The sequence below is a fragment of the Equus quagga genome, chromosome 5 (genome assembly GCF_021613505.1).
Source record: "Equus quagga isolate Etosha38 chromosome 5, UCLA_HA_Equagga_1.0, whole genome shotgun sequence".
In the NCBI taxonomy this organism is placed as follows: Eukaryota; Metazoa; Chordata; class Mammalia; order Perissodactyla; family Equidae; genus Equus; species Equus quagga.
Genome location: NC_060271.1, coordinates 103,421,050 through 103,441,963, shown reverse-complemented (window position 1 = coordinate 103,441,963; position 20,914 = coordinate 103,421,050). Strand labels below are relative to the sequence as shown.

General features: G+C 43.0%; 1 protein-coding gene and 1 long non-coding RNA gene across 9 annotated transcripts in view; one reads left to right on the top strand and one right to left on the bottom strand.

Annotated features, from left to right (window-relative positions):
* The window catches only part of THADA (THADA armadillo repeat containing), a 308,391-nt gene that overhangs the window by 46,332 nt on the left and 241,145 nt on the right, over window positions 1-20,914 (bottom strand). For 6 of the 8 annotated variants that reach the window (XR_006888570.1, XR_006888569.1, XM_046660633.1 and 3 more), the window contains exons 32-34: window positions 4,720-5,102; window positions 3,733-3,851; window positions 3,316-3,388 (exon numbers count right to left, since the gene is read on the bottom strand). Coding sequence is in view for 6 of the 8 variants with exons in the window: in XM_046660633.1 (XP_046516589.1) it covers window positions 3,316-3,388; window positions 3,733-3,851; window positions 4,720-5,102 (575 nt within the window). In the remaining 2 variants the exon portion in view is untranslated. The remainder of the gene's footprint in view (window positions 1-3,315; window positions 3,389-3,732; window positions 3,852-4,719; window positions 5,103-20,914) is intronic. The other 2 variants (XM_046660637.1, XM_046660638.1) reach the window with 2 other exon arrangements.
* On the top strand, window positions 185-10,529 carry LOC124239178 (uncharacterized). The gene is made up of 3 exons (XR_006888571.1): window positions 185-993; window positions 9,161-9,262; window positions 10,412-10,529. It is a non-coding gene; the product is annotated as an uncharacterized LOC124239178 (long non-coding RNA).

The window sequence follows — 20,914 nt, the reverse complement described above, 5'->3', positions numbered from 1 at the left end:
TGAAAGCACAAAGTGTACAGCAGTTCAGAAGATGCCATCATGGGGCCGGCCCGGTGGCACAGTGGTTAAGTTTGCATGTTCCACTTCGGCGGCTCGGGGTTCACTGGTTCAGATCCCGGGTGCAGACATGGCACCGCTTGGCAAGCCATGCTGTGGCAGGCGTTCCACATATAAAAAGTGGAGGAAGATGGACACGGATGTTAGCTCAGAGCCAGTCTTCCTCAGCAAAAAGAGGAGGATTGGCAGCAGATGTTAGCTCAGGGCTAATCTTCCTCAAAAAAAATAAAGAAGATGCCATCAGGGGCTGACAGGGCATTAGAGATGAGCTCTGTACACCAAACTGGATCTGCAAATTAGTTCTTACTGCAGTCGGAAGAAAGGTTTTTTTAGTTGCTTTTCCATCCCAACTAGAGTGAAATAAACAAGCCCAGGGAAGAAAATCTGACTTGTCTTTCAGTAATATGGAGTCATTATAACTAGCAAGCAAGTTCTTCGAGTCTTTTCTGATGCAAATCAGGTTTTCAGAACATTGGTGTATTTGGTAACTTCAATAAAGACAAAATTTGGGGGAAAGACTGTGGCAGCAAATAATATTTGTCCCCAATAAGCAGATACTCCTTCCAGCTTTAGTAATGGAACCCCAGATTTTTGGATGGGCATGTGGGTACCCAGCTAAAGACTACATTTCCCAGACTCCTTTGCATTTGGGCGTAACGTGATTTCCGACTAACGGGATGTCATAAAAAAAACACGGTATCTGTGCACTTTCAGTCATGCATCCGGAAATAGGTGTGACCTTCACTTCCTGGGTTTCTCTTTCCTGCTAGCTGAACAAAGACAAGATGATGAGAGCTGGAGCAACCATCTGATGGAAGGGGCCATGAATGGAAGCCATGTTGAGGAAGCAGAACAGCAAGGTAGAAGGGGCTGGGGGCCCAACACTCTGAAGCCACCATGTCTGCTTTGGACTGCTTCTATCTGGGTTAAGCCACTGTAAGTAAGAGTTTCTGTTACAACATTTAAAGCAGCATCCTAACTAATATTATTGTTTAAACAAAGTCCTATTCTTGTCTTTTTATAGTAACAGCTTTATTGAGATCTAATTCACATACCACACGTTTCACCCATTTAAAGTATACAATTCGATGGTTTTTAGTGTATTCACAGATATGTGCAACCATCATCACAGTCAATTTTAGAAGATTTTCATCACCAAAAAGAGAAACCTTGTACCCTTTAGTTATCATCCTCTCATCCTGTCATCTTCCCCCTCCCCTAGCCCTAAACTACAAATCTACTTTCTGTCTCTATGGATTTGCCTATTCTGGACATTTCATAAAAATTGAATCACACAACATTAGTCTTTTGTGACTGGCTCTTTTCACTTAGCATGTTTTCAAGGTTCAGCCATGCTACAGGATGTATCAGTACCTCATTGCTTTTTTATGGCTGAATAATATTCCATTGTATAGATATACTGTATTTTGTTTACCCATTCACCAGCTGATGGGCATTTGGGTTGTTTCCATCTTTTAAACCCTGGTTTTTCACTTTTTCTAGAAAGGGGATTACTGTTCCAAATGTACTTTACTTCCCCTATCAACTAAACCTCTTTACTTTATTTTATTTATTTATTTATTTTTTGAAAGACTTCACTTTTCCTTTTTTTCCCTAAACTCCCCCCCTGCCCCTCCCCCGGTACATAGCTGTATATCTTTAGTTGTGGGTCCTTCCAGTTGTGGCATGTGGGATACTGCCTCAGCATGGCTGGATGAGCAGTGCCATGTCTGCACCCAGGAACTGAACCGGCAAAACCCTGGGCCGCCAAAGTGGAGCACACGAACCCAACCACTTGGCCACGAGGCCGGCCCCTAAGCCTCCTTAAATGTTCAAAATGAGACTACTGGCTCCTCTGATCATCTACGGACATCTATGGAACTAAACTGATAAGCATCTTAGACCCTGAGGAAGATGCTGACTCCCAATGCACAAAAAAACCCAGGTTTTCCTGGGAACTTCTTTTATGTGTTTCTCTACAGTTTTGTTAATTTTTCTCTCTCTGGAAAACTCTCAATTTTCATCAAACATCACTTCATTCGAGTACCAGGCAGTGCCTTTAAGATGCACATGACAGCTGGTTGAAACAGCTTTAGATGAGAACGATGTCTTGGAAGACTTGTTAGGCTGCCCTGCGACTTCTTTCTTAGAACTTGTTCTTTTCCCTCTGGGCTATATTTTTTCAGCAAATCTTCTGCCTTCCTACAAACCCCTCCCTCCTCAGCAACACACACAACTGACTTTCTTTCGGCTTTTGTATCTCCTAGTGACCACCTAGCTTTGGCCCCCTGGCCTGCCTTTGAGTGACAGACTCAAGGAAACTGTTTCTGCTGAATCCTTACCCTCTGCCCCAGTCTCTCTGAACTTCACAATCTCATCTGGGCAGTCTTCCTTGGCTCCTGGAACACTCTCTCCCTCCTCTGGGTTCCCACAGCCTCCTCCCTACTGTCATGACATTTAATGTCATGATCTAACACTCCTTTTCTCTCATTACACTTTGTTCATCTTCGTATCTCCACTGCTCTCTCAGTGCTGCTTTACTGTAAAAAATTGAAATCCACAATGTTATCCCGCCACTATCACAGTGTGGTGATGTGTAACCAAGAGCGTCAGGTAATTTTACTGTAGTACCCACTGCTTTCTACTTATAATAATTCTGTAATGGTGGCATCTTTCTTGTATGCTCCTAAGTATGCACGTATTTGTCGTAAGGCATCTCCCAGGAAGCTGTTTTGATTACTTTAGTTCCACCTCACCCCTAGAGGACATGTAAGGCATATGGGGCACATCTGGGCCTCCAAGCAGAGCCAGCTCAGCCATGTTCTGGGGCAATATTTAAGCCTTCATGATATATTTTCATACTTAGTTGACTAGGATGCAATCCTAGTGACTGGGAATCCTTGGAAATGACTTGCTTGCTCCCTCTTTAAATAAAAAATCTAGCGAGGAAAATAGGAAAAAACAAGGAGTTTGGGCTTGTGTGTGTGTGTGCTGGAGCGGGGAGGAGGTTGTGTTATCCTCATGGACTCTAAGCAAATGAGCCCAGAACAAGAGAAAAGGAATGCCAAAGGTGGTGCTCACAAAAGTCTTCACAAGTTATATCCAAAGTGAACAATCAAGATGAGCGACGTTTTTGTGGAGGCTCCACATCACACCACAGTGATCCTGCCTACTGGGACAGTTCACTCCTGCTGACACCTCCCAGGTAAAGAAGAGCACGACAGCCTGACCCCACCACTGGGGCAGGATCAGCCTCACCTCCTCACGCGCCTGCATGCAGTGGGCAACCACTCTGGAGGCAAGTCTCAGAGCTACACTTTGAGTTTCAGACCTGGAAAAAGTAAGCCAAAAACACACAAAATAAAAGCAAACATATTTACATCCTGATATTCAAATGGTTTTTGCAGTTAGTCTGTAATCCGTGTGCATGTGAATGCTGGAAATCTCCACCTCACAGCCACATAAACGCTTCCAGAAGTAACTGTCTTCTGGTTATTAATGTGAAACTCTGACATCAATCTATTGCTTGAGCCTAGAACATGCTCCTAGGCTGAAACTTAAAAAGAAACACAGGACTCGAGTCCTCAGGCCAGGACTGTGCTCAAGTTCATTACATAAGTGACTGACAGGCCCACACATGGTCCCCAGTTTGCACAGGGAGTGTTGGAGGCAAACCTTTCATTGGAAGCAATATCCATTATCCACAGCAAGAACTCCTTCGGGGTTAGATGGATACAGCGCTTTGTCTGGGGCAGCCACTCACTGGTGTCCATGCAATGGAGAATTTTCAGTATCTGTGTGAACCAGATCCAAGGGAAAACAAAACAAAAACAAAAACACAACTCAGGAAAAAGTTTCCAGAAGCTAAATAATAATCACATGTACTGATGAGAGGATTTATCTTTCAAAAAGCTCCCACTAACTTCTTATTTCCCCTTTAATACCTTTGGGAGACCAAGACAGGGTGGAGCAGTGACACACTCAGGGACCCTACTGACCTGATAAGAGTCTAGATGCTCAGATTCCTAGGTCAGTGCCCTTTCCTTTTGATTATGCTTTCTAGGTGGCCATGTGCCCCCAAACAGCCATGTCAGCATACACTACCCTCTGACACATTTTTTTTTTTTGAGGAAGATTAGCCCTGAGCTAACTGCTGCCAATCCTCCTCTTTTTGCTGAGGAAGACTGGCCCTGACCTAACATCCATGCCCATCTTCCTCTACTTTATATATGGGACGCCTACCACAGCATGGCTTTTGCCAAGCGGTGCCATGTCAGCACCTGGGATCCGAACCGGGGAACCCTGGGCTGCCGAGAAGTGGAATGTGCTCACTTAACCACTGTGCCACGGGGCTGGCCCCTACAGCCAACTTTCAATGTCTTGTTTCCTACAGCATTGAGTGGCTTACTCTCAATCTCTGTCTTTGGTTAATCTCTGTCATCAATACCATTACCATCAAACACTTTTCTTAGTGCCCTTCTATGCATGAAGCCATGCCAACCACCACACAAAGAGAGCCCATGCCCTCTGGATGCTGAATCTTCTTCCTATTCCTCCTGGAGGAGCCAAACCCAATCCTCCCTTCATGATCTTATCACTCCAGTGGGCTCGCCAAAGAGTTTGGGGAGTGGAAGGGGATGGTCAGTACACCAGAAACTTTACCTCACAGAAGCATTCTGGATGATTTTCCTTCATAGCCAACATTAAGAACGTCCCTCCCATATTCCACAGCAAGAGCGGCAGTCCCTTCTCTCTTGGTTCAGAGGCTGCTGCTGCTGAGAACCTTTCTAACAGGGCTTCCAGTGTCAGCAGGCGCACCTCAGGGAAGGAAGACTCCAAGAGCTGAGAGAAGGAGATGGGAACGTCCCTTGTCTGCTCTCCAGCCTGGGCCGCCACTGCCCACACTGCAGCGATGGCTAGTTTGGTGAGGCTCTGGAGGTACTGGGGCAGGCCTGGCACCGTGAAGGTATAGGGGAATCCTGTTATCAGCTCTGATCCTGAGATGATCCTTCTGACTTCCTCCCAGAAGCCAAGATGCTCCAGAACTACAAAGCAAAGGGAAAGAGGCTATCACTTTATTCAAAGTTCCACAGAAGGACACAGGAGAACGCAAGGTTCTGGATACACTGGGTGGGATTATCAGATGTCTTTCCTGAGTAGACATCACACGAACGCTGTAATAAGCGACTAGCCCAGTAAGGCTTCTGGCCCAGAGGTGATTTCTATCTAGGTAATACACAATTTTTCCCCTAGGGGCACAAAAGGCATTCCTATCAGAATATGTGCTCCTGGCGCTCCTCCCCAATATTCAGTAAATATGAACTGAGTGACCTCCTGTATCACCAATCCTCAAAGTTGAACAGAATAAAAGGACATCTAGTCCAATTTTCCTTCGGGGGCTCAGATCCCCTCTGCAGCACCTCTTCTCAGAGGCCCTCGGTTGAACCCTACAGTGACTTGGTGCTCACAGGACAGACTATTCCATTGTTAGTAGATCTAATTGTCATAAAGTTCTTTTCAGTTTCCACTCCAGCGCTGGCCTAATTCTGCATTTTGAGGTTCTTAGTGAGCCCTTAGGCATTTACTTATTATGCCCCCTCTGTCTTCTCCAGATGAAACACCCCTACCTCCTTCAACTCTTCCTCATACGAGGGGGTTCAGCTTCTCTCACTATTCCAGCTGCTTTCCTTTGGACTTGCTTTACCTCCTCGTATGGAGAACGGCACACGGCTCTCTCGCGTGGTCTGACCAGCAGGACTGTTACTTTCCCTGTTCTGACATCAGGTTACTGGAGTTGCATCACACTGCTGACTCATGTGGAGCATAAAGTCAACTGAAACCACAGGCTTTCTTTTTTTACATGGTCTACTGATGGTGGTGAGTCATCTCTCTCCCACCTTGTGCTCAGTACTTAGATCGAGACTAGTTTTCTTTGTTTGTTTGTTTTAAACTCAAGTATAGCTGTTAAATTTTATCTCCCTGTTAGGTTTTATGGTCTGCCTTTTAGATTGCTAAGATCTTTTTGTATTCTCAGTTATAATCAAAAACACTTAGTGCTGGCTTATTAAGTGCTGTGTGCTAAATAAAGTAAGAATACTGCCCTTAAGAAGTTTATAGTCTAGTCTGAGAAAGAGAAATGAATGACTAGGCATATCCAATATAGTGATGTAAATAAATCTGAGTCTTAAAGGGGAAGAGAGGGGAGAACGTAATGGAACCACCAAAAGTGGAGCAAAGGTTCAAAGGCATGAAACAGAATGGACCACGTGGGGAAGTACAGGCAGTCTGACATCACTAGAGCATAAGATTCAAGGTGAGGAAGAGCAGGAGACCACCCCAGAGAAGTTCTGTGGGCAGGACATGGAGAACTTTCTAGGCCATGCGAAGGAACTTGGACATTCTTCTGCAGGCAAGGGAATGCCACTGAGAGGTTATTTTAAGCAACAAGATCAAGTAAGTGTGTTCCCTGAAGTGTTCTTATTGCTGAGGGGACAATATTAGAGGCAGGAAGACCAGTTAAAAGACTGCTGCAATAGCCTAGGAGAGAAATGACGAGGGCCTCAAGCAAGGAAGGGATAGGGAGAGGAGGGGTGTGAGAAGCACTGAGGAATGAAATTGGCAGCTCTGGGCACTGACTGGGGGAGGCATCTTGGGTACCTCCCACAACCCAGATTCTTCATACAACACATTCATCATCCAACAGAAGTTGGGTAAACCTCAATTTAACAAGCATGCCATAAATGCCCGCAACCAAGTAATTACTAAAAATGTGGGCTGGGCCAGTGTGGAGGACAGAGGTCTTCGGCAAGTGTTACAGTCGGCTCCCTGCCTGCCCCTGTCCCCCATCCCACTCCAAGCTCTCATCAATTCATTAACCAGCTCTCTCTGGGTCTAGTCATTCCCCAGTTATGAATCCTCCCAACTTTGCATTCTGTTCACAGAATTTTACCTATAAGAACATTAGGATAGACTTCATCAAATACCTTACTGAAATTTAGGTATTTCATAACTCAGTGAACACTACTGACTTCTAGAAAACTATCATAAACATAATAAAAATGTAAAAGATTAAGGTAACAGTTGGAAAAAACTTCCTTGAAATTGAAAAACTTGCAATAATCCAGGCATGAAAACTATAGAACACTCATCTTACACATCAGATTGTTTCAAAAAGAAGTTCACCCCAAGAGGCAAAGTGGGGGCTCAGGCTCCAACATGACTGTGCCCCACGGAGGCCACCATCCACCATCTGCCAGCTGCAACTGCAGACACATCTGTGCTCTTAACTCAGACTCTGCAGAAACCCAGGTTCAAGCAGGAGGGCAGCCATCTTTACAAAGCAGCAGGGAAACTCAGGCAGTCGGGGTCCTCAACCTCTGTGTCATCATCTCTATTTTTCAATACCCAAAAACCTAGTCCCATTACAATTTAGTAATGAAAAGACCACACTACCGTGGTCTCCAGGTACGGCTTCCCTAGCCTTCCTACCTACCGCCCCCTGAGGACAACGCTGCATTAAAAAGGAGTTTCATTTGTTTGGCAAGGAGTCAGAAACATGGCTTGGAGATCTGCTCTTTAAAACAATTAAAAACAGGAAAAACTGTCTAGGCCATTCCGGATAATTTTCAGAGGAACTTGTTATCTCAAAGAGATACTCCAGGCAGAGTGTGTAGTCCACTGGACTCAAGAACTGGGCACCCCGACCCACCTGCCTCCTCTAGGGCCTGGAGAAAGGACGACATCACGAAGCCAGGGACTGAAGGTGCTCCCCAAAGAAGGAGGAGATAGGGGGACAAAGGAAGGGCTCCTTTGGGACTTCCTGGCCTACACTGTCTGTGGAGTTCAGCATAAGTCCATCAACATTTATTGAGCATATATTAGGTACTTTGGGAGCTATAGAGATTCAGAGTTGAGAAAAAAATTACCTGCTGTCAAAGAGCTCGAAAACTAACGGGAGGATAAAGATAACTACAAAATTGAAAATGCTTAGTGCCCTAAAATTATTAGTGAGAAAAGCTGACATTTGTTGAGTATCTATGTGCCATGCACTAGAGAATATTAATACCGATTATTTAATGCTATGAATAATAATTACTTTTGTTTTTTATTTTATGGAGGTCACATTGGTTTATAACATTATAGAAACTTCAGGCGGGCATCATTATATTCTGACTTCTGTACCGACTGCATCATGTGCACCACCAAAGTCTAGTTGCCATCTGTCACCATATACATGTGCCCCTTGACCCCTTTCACCCTCCCCCAACCAATAACTACTTTTAGAAGTACTTGTTGAATATTATTCTAAGCACTTCAACAAATATTAACTTATTTAATGAAGTAGGCACTATTATTCTAAGCACTTCAACAAGTATTAACTCATTTAATGGAGCTAGCACTATTATTATTCCCATTTTACAGATGAGGAAACAGAGAGGTTGTTACTTGCCTAAGCTAACACAGAAAATGGTAGGTACAGAGAATACAAAAGCTATAAGAATGACCAAAAGGAATACAATGGGCACTTATTTTTTCTATTGGAAGAAGTGTCAAAAGGGCTTTCTGGAGGGAACAAAATTTAAGATGGGTCCTGAAGGCTGCTCAGAGGTACCTAACTGGGGGAGGAAAAGGGCACATGCTCCAGGGGGCGTCAGGAGAGAGCAGACAAAGAGAGACCTGCAAATAGGTTCCCTGAATTAATGTGTCAACAGAGGAGTGTTGGGAGAGGTTAGGTTAGAGCCACAAGCTAGGAAATCATCAAATGACACATTCATTTAGTCACTTTCTTCAAACTGCTGCTTAGAAAAAACATTCTCTGTTGTGCACCAAGACCCAAAGAGATGTCCTAAAGCAGAGTTCCTCAAACTTGGGTGAGCGTCAGAGTCACCTGAGGGCTGCTAAACTGCGGACTGCTGCCTGGGCCTCAGCCCAAAAGGTTCTGATTCGGGAGGTCTGGGCTGGGGGCCAAGAATCTGCATTTCTAACCAGCTCACAGGTGATGCTGACACTGCTGGGCCGGGTACCTTGAAAACCACTGCCCTCAAGTGATGGTTCTTAACCAGAGATTATTACAACCACACATGCCTGAATCCTCCTCTTGTAGATTCTGATTCAATTGGTTTCGAGTTGGGCGCAGCCATCTGTAGTCTTAAGAAGCCAACAGGTAATTCTGCTATGTACTCCAGCTGAGAGCCACACTTCTAAGGTACGACTTTCACGGGGGTTTGTAGAGTTTATGGGTGGGTAGGGGGTGCAGAGCACAGCTGATTCCAGTCCAGTACTTCACCATAGTGAAGAACTAGAAAATTCACCACACCCCATCTTCTCTTACACATAAAAACACCAAAGGAGGGGAAATCACCAATAATTGAAAAGAATGAATGTGCACCATAAAGGACCCTGGCAGGCAGGCCTTCAGCACTGCCTCCCTATGTGCAGGTTCTGTTCTAGATCCAGGACGTAGCAGTGAATGAGAAAGACCAGGCTCCGCTCTCAGGGAGTTCCAGTTTAGTGGGGACCACAGAACACTCTCTCTGCCAGTGCCTAGAGTGACGGGGGTCTCTAGGTGGAACAAGAGCTTGGAGTCAGGAATGCCCAGTACTTTAACATAAGCGGCTGCAGTGACTAAACCAGACGTATTGCTTTCCTCTCTAGCATAGAGGTTTCTCAGGCCAGGAAGTACATTAAATCCATCCGAAGAGCTTTAGAAACACACTCACGTCAGGGGACACTTAACTGCATCTCTGGGGCAAGCCTGTTGTAAAGTGACCCTGGTGATTCCAGCATGCAGCTGGGGGTGACAGCTACTGTTTTCCCGGCTCTGCAGCCCACAAGCAGGCAGAGTTCACCAAATGGTTTTCACAACCAGGGCTTCTTTCCAGCGAAGCACTGCTTTGTGTCTTGCCCTACCAAATGCATTTCAAAGTCTAGATCAACACGGGGACTTATTTCCATTTCTCTGAGTGCCTGTTGTCTGCAGGACACAAAAACTGAAGCTAGTTCTTTGACGGGGTTCCTCAGTCTGAGGTTTAACAACCCTCTTCTCTAGAAGATAACTTGTCTACTTACAATTTCAAGTTTGATTACTTTATGTTTCTTCCTTCCTGTCTTTCTTGGAAAGCCAAGTGTTCCAATGAAAGAATCAAGTCTCTCCTTTAATGGCCCCAACTTATTTTTCACAAATTAGATGATTTTTGCAAACTCTTATTAATTGGAGCTTTTCCCAGCTCTCCTTGTTTGGAACGTCCTTGGATTTTCCCATCAGCGTAGTCATTTTAGTCACCCAAGTATGTGTGACTGATTCTACACATCCAATTTGATTTCACTTTTGAAATTAACTTTTTTTTCTTCTTAGGGCAAGCATATTTCTAGCCTTCAAAGGAATGGCTTAGCAGCTGGATTCACTTGGAAGGACAGTACCTCCTGCTGTGCTATGTCCTGGTTCAATGGAGAAATGATTCCCAAGTTTGGAATTCAAGGACCAATAAAATGTCAAAAACAATGTGACAGACTGGATAAGTTGCCAACTTTTTATTTTGTAAAATAAGGATGTTAAAAATCTACCATCCATTATCATTTCATGAAAGAAAGGCTATCAACATCAAAAACATAGTAAATTTGTAGTATCATCATAAAAGACAATTCTTTAAAGAAATTTGGCTATAAGAAAAATTTGCTACAGTGTCATTTTGCTATAGGTTTTTTTGTTGTTGTTGAGGGAGAGTCACCCTGAGCTAACATCTGTTACCAATCTTCCTCTTTTTTTGGTATATGGACCATCGCCACAGCATGGCCACTGACAGACAAATAGTGTAGGTCCGCGCCCAGGAACTCAACCCTGGTGGCCGAAGCAGAGCACGCCAAACTTAACCACTAGGCCACCAGGGCTGGCCCAATTTTGCTATAGTTTTATTGTGAAAACAGCACCAGGCACCAGCACTAGTGAACGGCAGCTTTGGAGAAGCTGATGGATATTTCCTGAGGTTGATCTGTTTGGACAGCATGACTACCCTGAACAGAAAGATCCTAGGGAGGAACTGAAGGGCCTTTGCCGGGTCCCCCAGGACAAGGAGCACAGTGGTCCATTCTCACAATTCCCTCTGGTAATCTCAAATGTGTTATTTTAGCGGTTCTTTGGCAAGTTGCAGCTTTCAGTGTTATGTCTGCAACCTGAATGGTGATCGCTAAATTAACTGGATATCACAGCTGCCAATCCCTAACCAACCAAGGTAGGGCGCTAACATTGACCTGGCTGTTTTTTTTTGTTTTTTTTTTTTTTTTAGAGGACATTTACTGCTGGTCCACCTCTTTTTGCCGAGGAAGCCTGGCCCTGAGCTAACATCCATGCCCATCTTCCTCTACTTTATACGTGGGACGCCTACCACAGCATGGCTTTTTGCCAAGTGGTGCCATGTCCACACTGGGATCCGAACCAGTGAACCTGGGGCCGCCAAAGCGGAACATGGGAACCTAACCGCTGCACCACCGGGCCAGCCCCTCGACCTGGCTGTTGAAAGAAGATTTAACAGCAGCACATACCTTGAGCAGGGACAGTGTCATATTTCACAAATCCTGTTTTATTGTTTAGCGGGGTCTGTGTCCACCCCAGAGGAGCAGTATAGCCCCAAAGGGCAGGACTGTGGGTCATTCATCTTTGATTTTCTGAGCTACTCACAGAGGTTTGCTAAAATTTCTTTTAAAAAAATCAACATAATTTTAAAAGATGCATGTTACTCTAAAAGCTTTAACAAGGGCATTCTGGAAAAAAACGTTGATGATATCATTACCACATAATTATGGATACAGTGGAGTTTCACCATAAGAGCATTTAATTTAGGTGAATTTAACTCTAAGTACAAGGCAAAGAGAGAGAGAGAGAGGGAGAGAGACTGGAAAATAACAATTAAAAAAGAGAAGGCAGTTTCACCTGGCATTCCAATCACTGAGCACTTTCCCAGAAGGATGGTTGTGCTGCTACCTCAGACCCATGGCTCTTAAACTTTAGCATGCTCACCTCCAGAGTTCCTGATTCAGTCGGTCTGGGGCAGGGCACCCCCCAAATTACATTTCTCACAAATTCCCAGGTGATGGTGATGCTGCTGATGCAGGGACCACACTTTAAGAACCACTACCTCAGACCATCTGAGATCATCCGTGCTTCTTACAGTATAAACATCTATCCACGCTGAAGGTATGTAATTCTAGTGTTTAATGGTATTTGTTTTTGTACATCATGGCCCCTAATCATAAGTCAACCCCTTCATCTAGTACTCAACAAAGAGCTCCTGAACATTATACAGTTCCTGGCCTTCACTGGTATGGCATGAATCAAGATAGCCTGATTGTGGGGCTGGCCCGGTGGTGCATCGATTAAGTTCCCACATTCCACTTTTCGGTGGCCTGGGGTTCGCCAGTTCGGATCCTGGGTGCGGACATGGCACCGCTTGGCAAAAGCCATGCTGTGGTAGGTGTCCCATGTATAAAGTAGAAGAAGATGGGCATGGATGTTAGCTCGGGGCCAGTCTTCCTCAGCAAAAAGAGGAGGATTGGCAGTAGTCAGCCCCAGGCTAATCTTCCTCAAAAAAAAAAAAAGATAGCCTGATTGCTTTGTGTTGAACTGGCCAAAATAAAGGGGCAAGAGGGAAGAAGTATACAGGCCCAAAGTGACGGCATTTTCTTGGCCCCAGTAGAGATGGCTATGGGGAAGCAAAATTCCCAGTAATCACAGCAAACTTGTTCTACTTATAAGTAGCAAACAGTACCCATGAAGGGGGAGGGATCCTCCTTAGGACTAAAAAGGCCAACCAAACAGAAAAAAAGGGTTCCACTGCTATGGAATAAGTCACTTACTGGGGATACTGTGTAAACGGCAATGATATTGATTGTGCTACTATAGTGGTCACCTGCCACTGAGCCTGAGAGGACGGTTCTTTATTCTGCCTGACCTTGCATACACTGTTCCCTCTGCCACGAATGAAGGAACAAATTCCTTTTTGATATACTGTAAAGGCTCTGAATTCTCTGATACCAGTGGGTCAAGAAAACTGTGCAGATGTAATTGCTCTGTACTTTCCTCCAGCCTCCTCCTCTCTCCCAGAACCTCTATCCTCCTGAAAAATGTAGGGGCGAGAAAATACAAAGCAGATTTCACTTTTCACGTGTAGGGAGATGGCCAGCTTCTTCTGTTTCAAAGAATTGTAGCTCTGGTCAGAGATCTGTAATCAGATCCAACAAAAGTTCTTATCGGAAACAGCTGACAAACTGGTTCTAAAAATAATCACAGATCATTTGTACACTCTGTGAATGTTAATGTCCTGTTTTGCAATTCCTCAAAAAAAATTATATTTGGAGAGAAAAGGAAACCATAGGAACAACAACAAATCAACTGATTTACTAAATCTTGGCTTCTCCTTATCGAAGGGAAATTCCATTCTTCTATTTATCCTCTGCCCCTCCCAGTAGACTGTAATCCTGACCCTAGGGGCCCCTCAGATACACACATGCAGAATGACCTGGCAGAATGATCTGGAGACTGACTGTGTCTTGAGGAGCACTCTGAACTGCTGCCGGTTGTTCATTTCTTGCCTACTTTTGTTTCTAGGTCTCTGAGGCCCTTCACGTCCTGCTTACACAGGCGTGGGCCCCTGACACACACCCCTTTGCAAACAATCCTTCCTTCCCTTGCCCCCAGTATATTCGCCAAGGCATGTACTCTTTAAGTTGAGGAAGGAGGATGAGCGTTCGAGAATGCTATTTGAAGACTAACTTGTCAACCCATAAAATAAAAACACAGTCCCTGCGGCTTGGGAGATAGCAAGTCAGGAGAGCTCTCAAGGATTTCGGTAGGCTAAAAATGAGCTCATCAGGCACTGGGTGGGACAGTATCTTTTATTTCTTGCCTCCACCCACCATCCCATCCCTGCCTTTGCCCAGCACAGGGAGGAAGTCAGGAAATACTCGTGGAAAAACACAGGATAACCCAAAGACACAAACATAAAATTACTTCTAAGCATACACTGCTTCTGGTTCTTTGTCAGTGAATTCTCCTAAGGACAAGACTGAGAAATTGGAAATTTCCCTATCATCACACCTCAACACTCCTGTTCAATTTAACCTTATAGGACCTGGGACGTCTCTTCCACCCTTAGGCAATGAGATACAGTGTAAACCAGCTTGAGTGTCTGCTGGCTGGGAAGATTCCTTTAAATAACTGGGGCTAACCTTTGTTGTCTCACCTGTAGTAAGAGAGGAGCTAGGACCACCTATCGCAGTCCCTTGCCCGAACTACAGTTTACAGTTTCTGGGAGAAACAGCCTCTCAAACTGGAGGTTCCCAGCATCACTGGAGTGCAGGCCAACCCTTGTAGGAGCGATGCTGCAAGGTGCAGTCTACAGCTGGCAAATCCAACAGAACCTGGATGGACTAGGAACGCTATTTAATGTGAAGTCCAGCCCCAACATGGAGGGGGCAGTTAGGCAAATGTGATGAGCCAGATGAGCAACGGAGGTGAGCCTGGGAGTAAGTGTACCTGGGCCATGGGACGAGCAGAAGCTCTGTTTCCTACTATGGATGCGATAACCATTTTTAGTTCTTTGTTCTTGCTATCAATTTTACATCCTGGTAGCTGCTTTTCTTTCTTTCTCTCTTTTTTTTTTTTAGCAAATTCATTTTAGAGACCTGATATACGTTTTTTTTTAATAAAAAGCATATCACAAAATCCTAGCTGAAAACCATCGCATAATATAGTTTTTTAAAAAATTATTTTTATTTTTTTGTTGCGATAACATTGGTCTATAACATTTTATAAATTTCACGTGTGCACCATAATATTTTGTTTTCTGTGTAGATTACATCATGTTCACCAACCAAAGACTGTTTACACTCCATCAGCACATGTGCCTAATCAGCCCTTTTGCCCTCCTCCCTCCACTCTTCCCCTCTGGTAACCATCAATCCAATCTGTTTCTGTGTGTGTGTTTGTAGTTGTTTTTATCTTCTACTTATGAGTGAGATCATACAATATTTGACTTTCTCCCTCTGACTTATTTCACTGAGCATAATACCCCCAAGGTCTATCCATGTTGCCACAAATGGCCAGATTTCATCGTTTCTTATGGCTGACTTATGGCTGACAAGTCACCTTACAAGAAAGGAAAAATCCAACATTAGAAGAAAAGCAGCATAGACCATTATCTGACACCATATACAAACATTAACTCAAAATGGATTAAACATTTGAATGTAAGACCTGGAACCATTCCCTGACTTATGGCTATTAAAAACGAAACACAGATAGAAAAAATCCCAGAGCACCAGTCATCTATGGGACAACTTCAAGTGACCTAATATACATATGAGTGCAATCCCAGAAAGAGAGGAAAAAGGAGAAGGAAAAAATATTAAAAAAAATAATGGTGCTGGAACAATAGATATTTGCATGCAAAAAATGAAAGAGAACTTCAAGTGACACTACTATACCCCTACTAAAATGGCTAAAATTAACAAGAGGGACAACCAAGTCTAGGTGAGGCTACAGAACAAGTGTACCTCTCATTCAGTGCTGGTGGGAATGCAAAGTGGTAAGCCCCTTTAGAAAAGAGTGTGGCAGTTTCTTACAACATTAAACAATCTTCATCATGACCTAGTAATCTCCTTCCTAGGTTTTACTTAAGAGGAATGAAAACATACGACCACACAAACACTTCTATGTGAATGCTCAGAGCCACGCTATTCACAATTTCCAAAAAGTGGAAATACCCAAATATATTTCAACCGGTGAATTAAAATAAACAAACCATACATATAATGGGGTACTACTCAGCAATAAAAAATCATGACTCACACCATATTAATAAGGAACAAAAATCACATGATCATCTCAACAGATGCGGAAAAAGAGTTCGACAAAATCCAACACTGTTTCATGATGAAAACACTCAACAAACTAGAAATAGAAGGGAACAACTTCAACCTAATAAAGGGCATTTATGAAAAACCCACAGCTAACACCATACTTAACAGTGAAAGACCAAAAGCTCTCCTCTAAGATCAGGAACAAGACAAGGATGTCTGCTCTTGCCACTTCTATTCAACATTGTACTGGAGGTTCTAGCTAGAGCAATTAGGCAAGAAAAATAAATTAAAAGCATCCAGATTGGATAGGAAGAAGTAAAACCTATTTCTATTGCACATGACATGATCTCATATAGAGAAATTTCCAAAGAGTCCACAGAAAAACCTATCAGAGCAAACAAATGAGATCACTAAGGTTGTAGGATAAAAGATTAATATACACATATCAATGGTAATTCCATACAGTAGCAATGAACAATCCAAAATGGAAATTAAGAAAGTAATTTCATTTACAACACTATCAAAAAAATGAAATATGAATAAATTTTTTTAACAAAAGACGTTCATGATGTGTACACTGAAAACTACAAAACCACTGAAAGAAATTGAAAAAGATCTAAATAAATGGAAGGACGTGTGTTCTGATCAGAATATCTAAAGACATAATATTGTTATAATGACAAGACTCAAACTGACCTACAGATTTAACACAATACCTATTAAAATCCTAGCTGGTTTTTCTTTTCTTTTTGCAGAAATTGACAAGCTGATGCTAAAATGTGTATGAAAATGAAAGGGACCCAGCCAAAACAATCTTGAAAAAGAACAAAGTTGGAAGACTTATATATCTTGATTTCAAAAGCTACTATAAAGCCATGATAATCAAGACAGTGTGGTCCTGGCATGAGGACAGACATATAGATCAATGGAATAGAATTGAGAGTCCACAAATAAACCCATGTATTTATGGTCAATTGATTTTCTGACCAAGGTGCCAAGACAATTTAATAGGGAAAGAATAAGTCTTTTCAACAAATAGTGCTGGGACAAATAGATAGCCAGATGCAAAAGGATGAGGTTGGACCTGTAGCTCACACCAAATACAAAAATTAACTCAAAAGGGATCAGAAACCTAAATGTTAAGAGATAAAAGTATAAAACTCCTAAGAAAAAAAAAATGGGTGTAAATCTTTGTGACCTTGGATTAGGCAATGATTTCTTAGATATGACATCACAAGCAAAAGCAACAAAAGAAAAAATAGATAAAGTGGACTTCATCAAAACTAAAAACTTTTGTACATCAAAGACATTATCAAGAAAGTGAAAAGGCAACCCACAGAATGGGAGAAAATACTTACAAATTATATATCTGATAAGGGATTAATATCTAGTATATATAAAGAACTCTTACAACTCAAGAATAAAGAAATATATAAACCAAGTTAAAAATGGGCTGAGAATCTGAATAGACATTTCTCTAAAGAAGATATACAAATGGCCAATCAGCACTAGAAAAGATGCTCCATATCGTTAGCCATTTGGAAAATGCAAATCAAAAGCACAATGAAATACCACGTCACACCCACTAGGATGGCTGTAATAAAAAACATGGACAATGACAAGTGTTGCTGAGGACGTGCAGAAATTGGAAACCTCATGCGTTGCTGGTAGGAATGTAAAGTGGTGCAGTCTCTTTGGAAACTGTTTGGCACAATTCCTCAAAAAGTTAAATTTAGAGTTGGCATATGGCCCAGCAATTCTACTCCTAGGTGGATAGCCAAGAAAATTGAAAACGTATTTCCCCACAAAAAGTTGTCCAGGAATCTTCATAGCATCATTATTCAAAAGGTGGAAACCACCCAAATGTCCATCAACTGATGAATGAATAAACAAAATGTGGTGCATCTATACAATGGAATATTATTCAGGCATAAAAAAGAGTAGAGTGTTGATTCATGCTACAACATGATGCACCTTGAAAACATTATGTGAAGTGAAAGGATCCAGACACAAAAGGCCACATGCTGTATGATTCCATTTATATGAAATGTCTAGAATAAGCTTTCAAAAACAACTTGCTTAACTAATGTAATTGACATGGGCAACTAGTTTCATGTTATCTGTGATGCAGAGGGGCTGGAGCGGGGCAAGACAAGACCACATAGGAAAATTGAAATCACAAATGTTCTGAGACCCCAGTTGCTCATTTGAATAGTATTTTACTCCTAGGGTAGGGTCCTAAGGTTTCATGACATGGTTCTGTTACAGATCCAGACATTCAGCCCAACTCTCACACTATTACAAGACCCTTAATTTTGGTCATGGAAATGGAGAGCGGACCATGAGCAGGAAAGCTTGACTATTTCACTAACTAGTTGTGTGTCCTTGGGCAAGTCACTTAGTTGCTACGGTTTCCACTTTACCTACCGATTAAATGGTCTCTAGACTCTCGAGTTCTAAGAACTGTGGACCTATGCACTCAGCCCCAGGCTTGGAATTAATGAGGGGTAAACACCACATCAACCTAGCAATCTAATAACACATCCTGTATTATTCTGACTTCCGAAAGGCAGCTAGGAATCATCCGCTTATTTTAGGAGCTCACTGTTCCCTGGGAAAGATACTTTTGGCAAAAGCAACAGTTCAGATGACAGTCCCAGTGTTTTGGAGAAAAGCAGCTAATTTACTGACAACAAAGGCTGTTTTTTTTCCTTGAAATTTCTTAGCTGCAGGGCCAGAAATACAAAGTCCCCAGAAGACTCTAAAAGTATGTTCTCAATTCCCTTTTATCTCCCACTCAGAGCTGAGAGAATAGCACCAACTGTGTCATATTAGACACATCTGCAGCCAGCGCCGATAAAAGTGCACGACCAAGGGAACAGATAAGAATTGTTTTCAATTTGTTCAGATGGGATTGGTTAAATTTAACCTAATTAGACCAAATAATCAAAGCAGGTGTTTGTAAGTTGCTAATGTTTTTATTCTCTGTAATTGTTTGGCTATATTTCCCAGGAACTTAGGTAAAGGAAGTTAATGTCATAAAAATCATTGACCTTATATTTATTCATGTCACACATCTATTATTCATGTTCTAGGCAGTACAAATACAAGGGACTGTTGAACACTTCTCACAGACTTTACCATTTAACCATCATCAGCATCTAAGCCAGCCTTTGGGAGGGTTTACGTTACCTAACTTCCATTATATAAATACAAGCAGCAATAAATGAGAGCCTGTCTTCTAACCTTACACATCTACAAACCACACTGATTTGGCATTTAGATTATTTAGGGATTCTGACTTCATACTCACAAACCGGTCACTTTTAAGGCATTTAGAAGAAAAATAATAACAATAATAAAAGTTACATTCCAGTTAAAACAAAATGTTTATTGCACTTGGCAGAATGATGAGATCTGAACTATAAATCCCAGCTAACAAAGAAATCACAAAACAGTCACCAGCAGCCTGGCATTGGGAAGTGTTTCATGCAGTGGCCATAACTCCACTTTCAAAGGGAAAAAGGGCAGATGGCTACCTGGGAGCGGCCAAGCTTTCTCTTTCTAGTAACTGCTCCAGTCCTGGGTATGCACACGCCCGCGGGATGGGAGACAGAAACATAGGCAAGAAAGTCCCCAGAGAAACATGCGATATGGAAGCTCCTCTAAAGGGGACTGCTCCCTGAGGCCTGGGGGTTCTGCAGGAGGGGCAGAAGCCGGGGAAGCTGAATAACAAGAGGGTTCCGGGGCACCCCTCCCTGAGATAGAGAGTGGTTTTCCTGACTAGTCCTCACTGTGCTGTGGGGCCACAGGGTAGGTGGCTGGAGAGCTCAGACTTGGCTGTCTGACTACACACGTGACATCGGGCAGTTCTCTCTGTGCCTTATTTTCCTAATGTCTAAAATGAAGGACCACTACTGCCTCCTTCATTAATCCACCCAAAATGCTTGGTACGGTGCTTAGCATAGAGTTAAGTGCTAATAAATGTTGGTTATAATTATTATGATCCCTACCAGGAAGACGATATTTAAAATGTTTCCTGAAAATGAGAATCTGATGGGCATCCTGTACACATTTCAGGGGTAGGGAAAGAGCCTTTCGAGATGGCTTATATGACGTGGAGTGGGATGCACAAATCCTTCTCCACCTCAAACATTTCTATGAAATTGTTATTTGTCATTCCTTTAATTCTTTGGGATCAACTAATCCTCTTCAAGATTGGTATTTCAATACATTATACACAATATAATTATAAAAGAAATAACCAGGCTGCATAAAATTAGTAAAATGGAGACTAGGAAAAGAAAAATCCACTCAGAAACCCACCAAGAGAACTTAAATTGAAAGTCAGGGGCCAGCCCAGTGGTGCAGCGGTTAAGTTTGCATGTTCAGCTTCGGTGGCCTGGGGTTCACCGGTTCGGATCCCAGGTGCGGACATGCCATCGCCTGGCAAGCCATACTGTGGCAGGTGTCCCGTGTATAAAAAGTGGAGGAAGATGGGCACGGATGTTAGCTCAGGGCCAGTCTTCCTCAGCAAAAAGAGGAGGATTGGCAGATGTTAGCTCAGGTCTAATCTTCCTCAAAAAAAAAATTAAAAATTAAAAAATACAGTAATTGAGAATACTTTAAAAAAAACCTCAGGAAGTGCAAATAGGTAAGATATTTGTTTAAATACTTAGTAAAAGAAAACGTTCGGGGGCTGGCTCCGTGGCTGAGTGGTTAAGTTCATGCGTTCTGCTGCGGCTGCCCAGGGTTCGGATCCTGGGCGCGGACATGGCATCACTCGTCAGGCCACGTTGAGGCAGCGTCCCACATCCCACAATTAGAAGGACCTGCAACTAAGATATACAACTGTGTACCAGCGGCGGGGCGGGGCGGGGGGGGGGGGGGGGGGGGGGGCGCGTTTTGAGGAAATAAAGCAGAAAAAAAAAAATATTGGCAATAGTTGTTAGCCCAGGTGCCAATCCTTAAAAAAAAAAGGAAGACTGACAACAGTTGTTAGCCC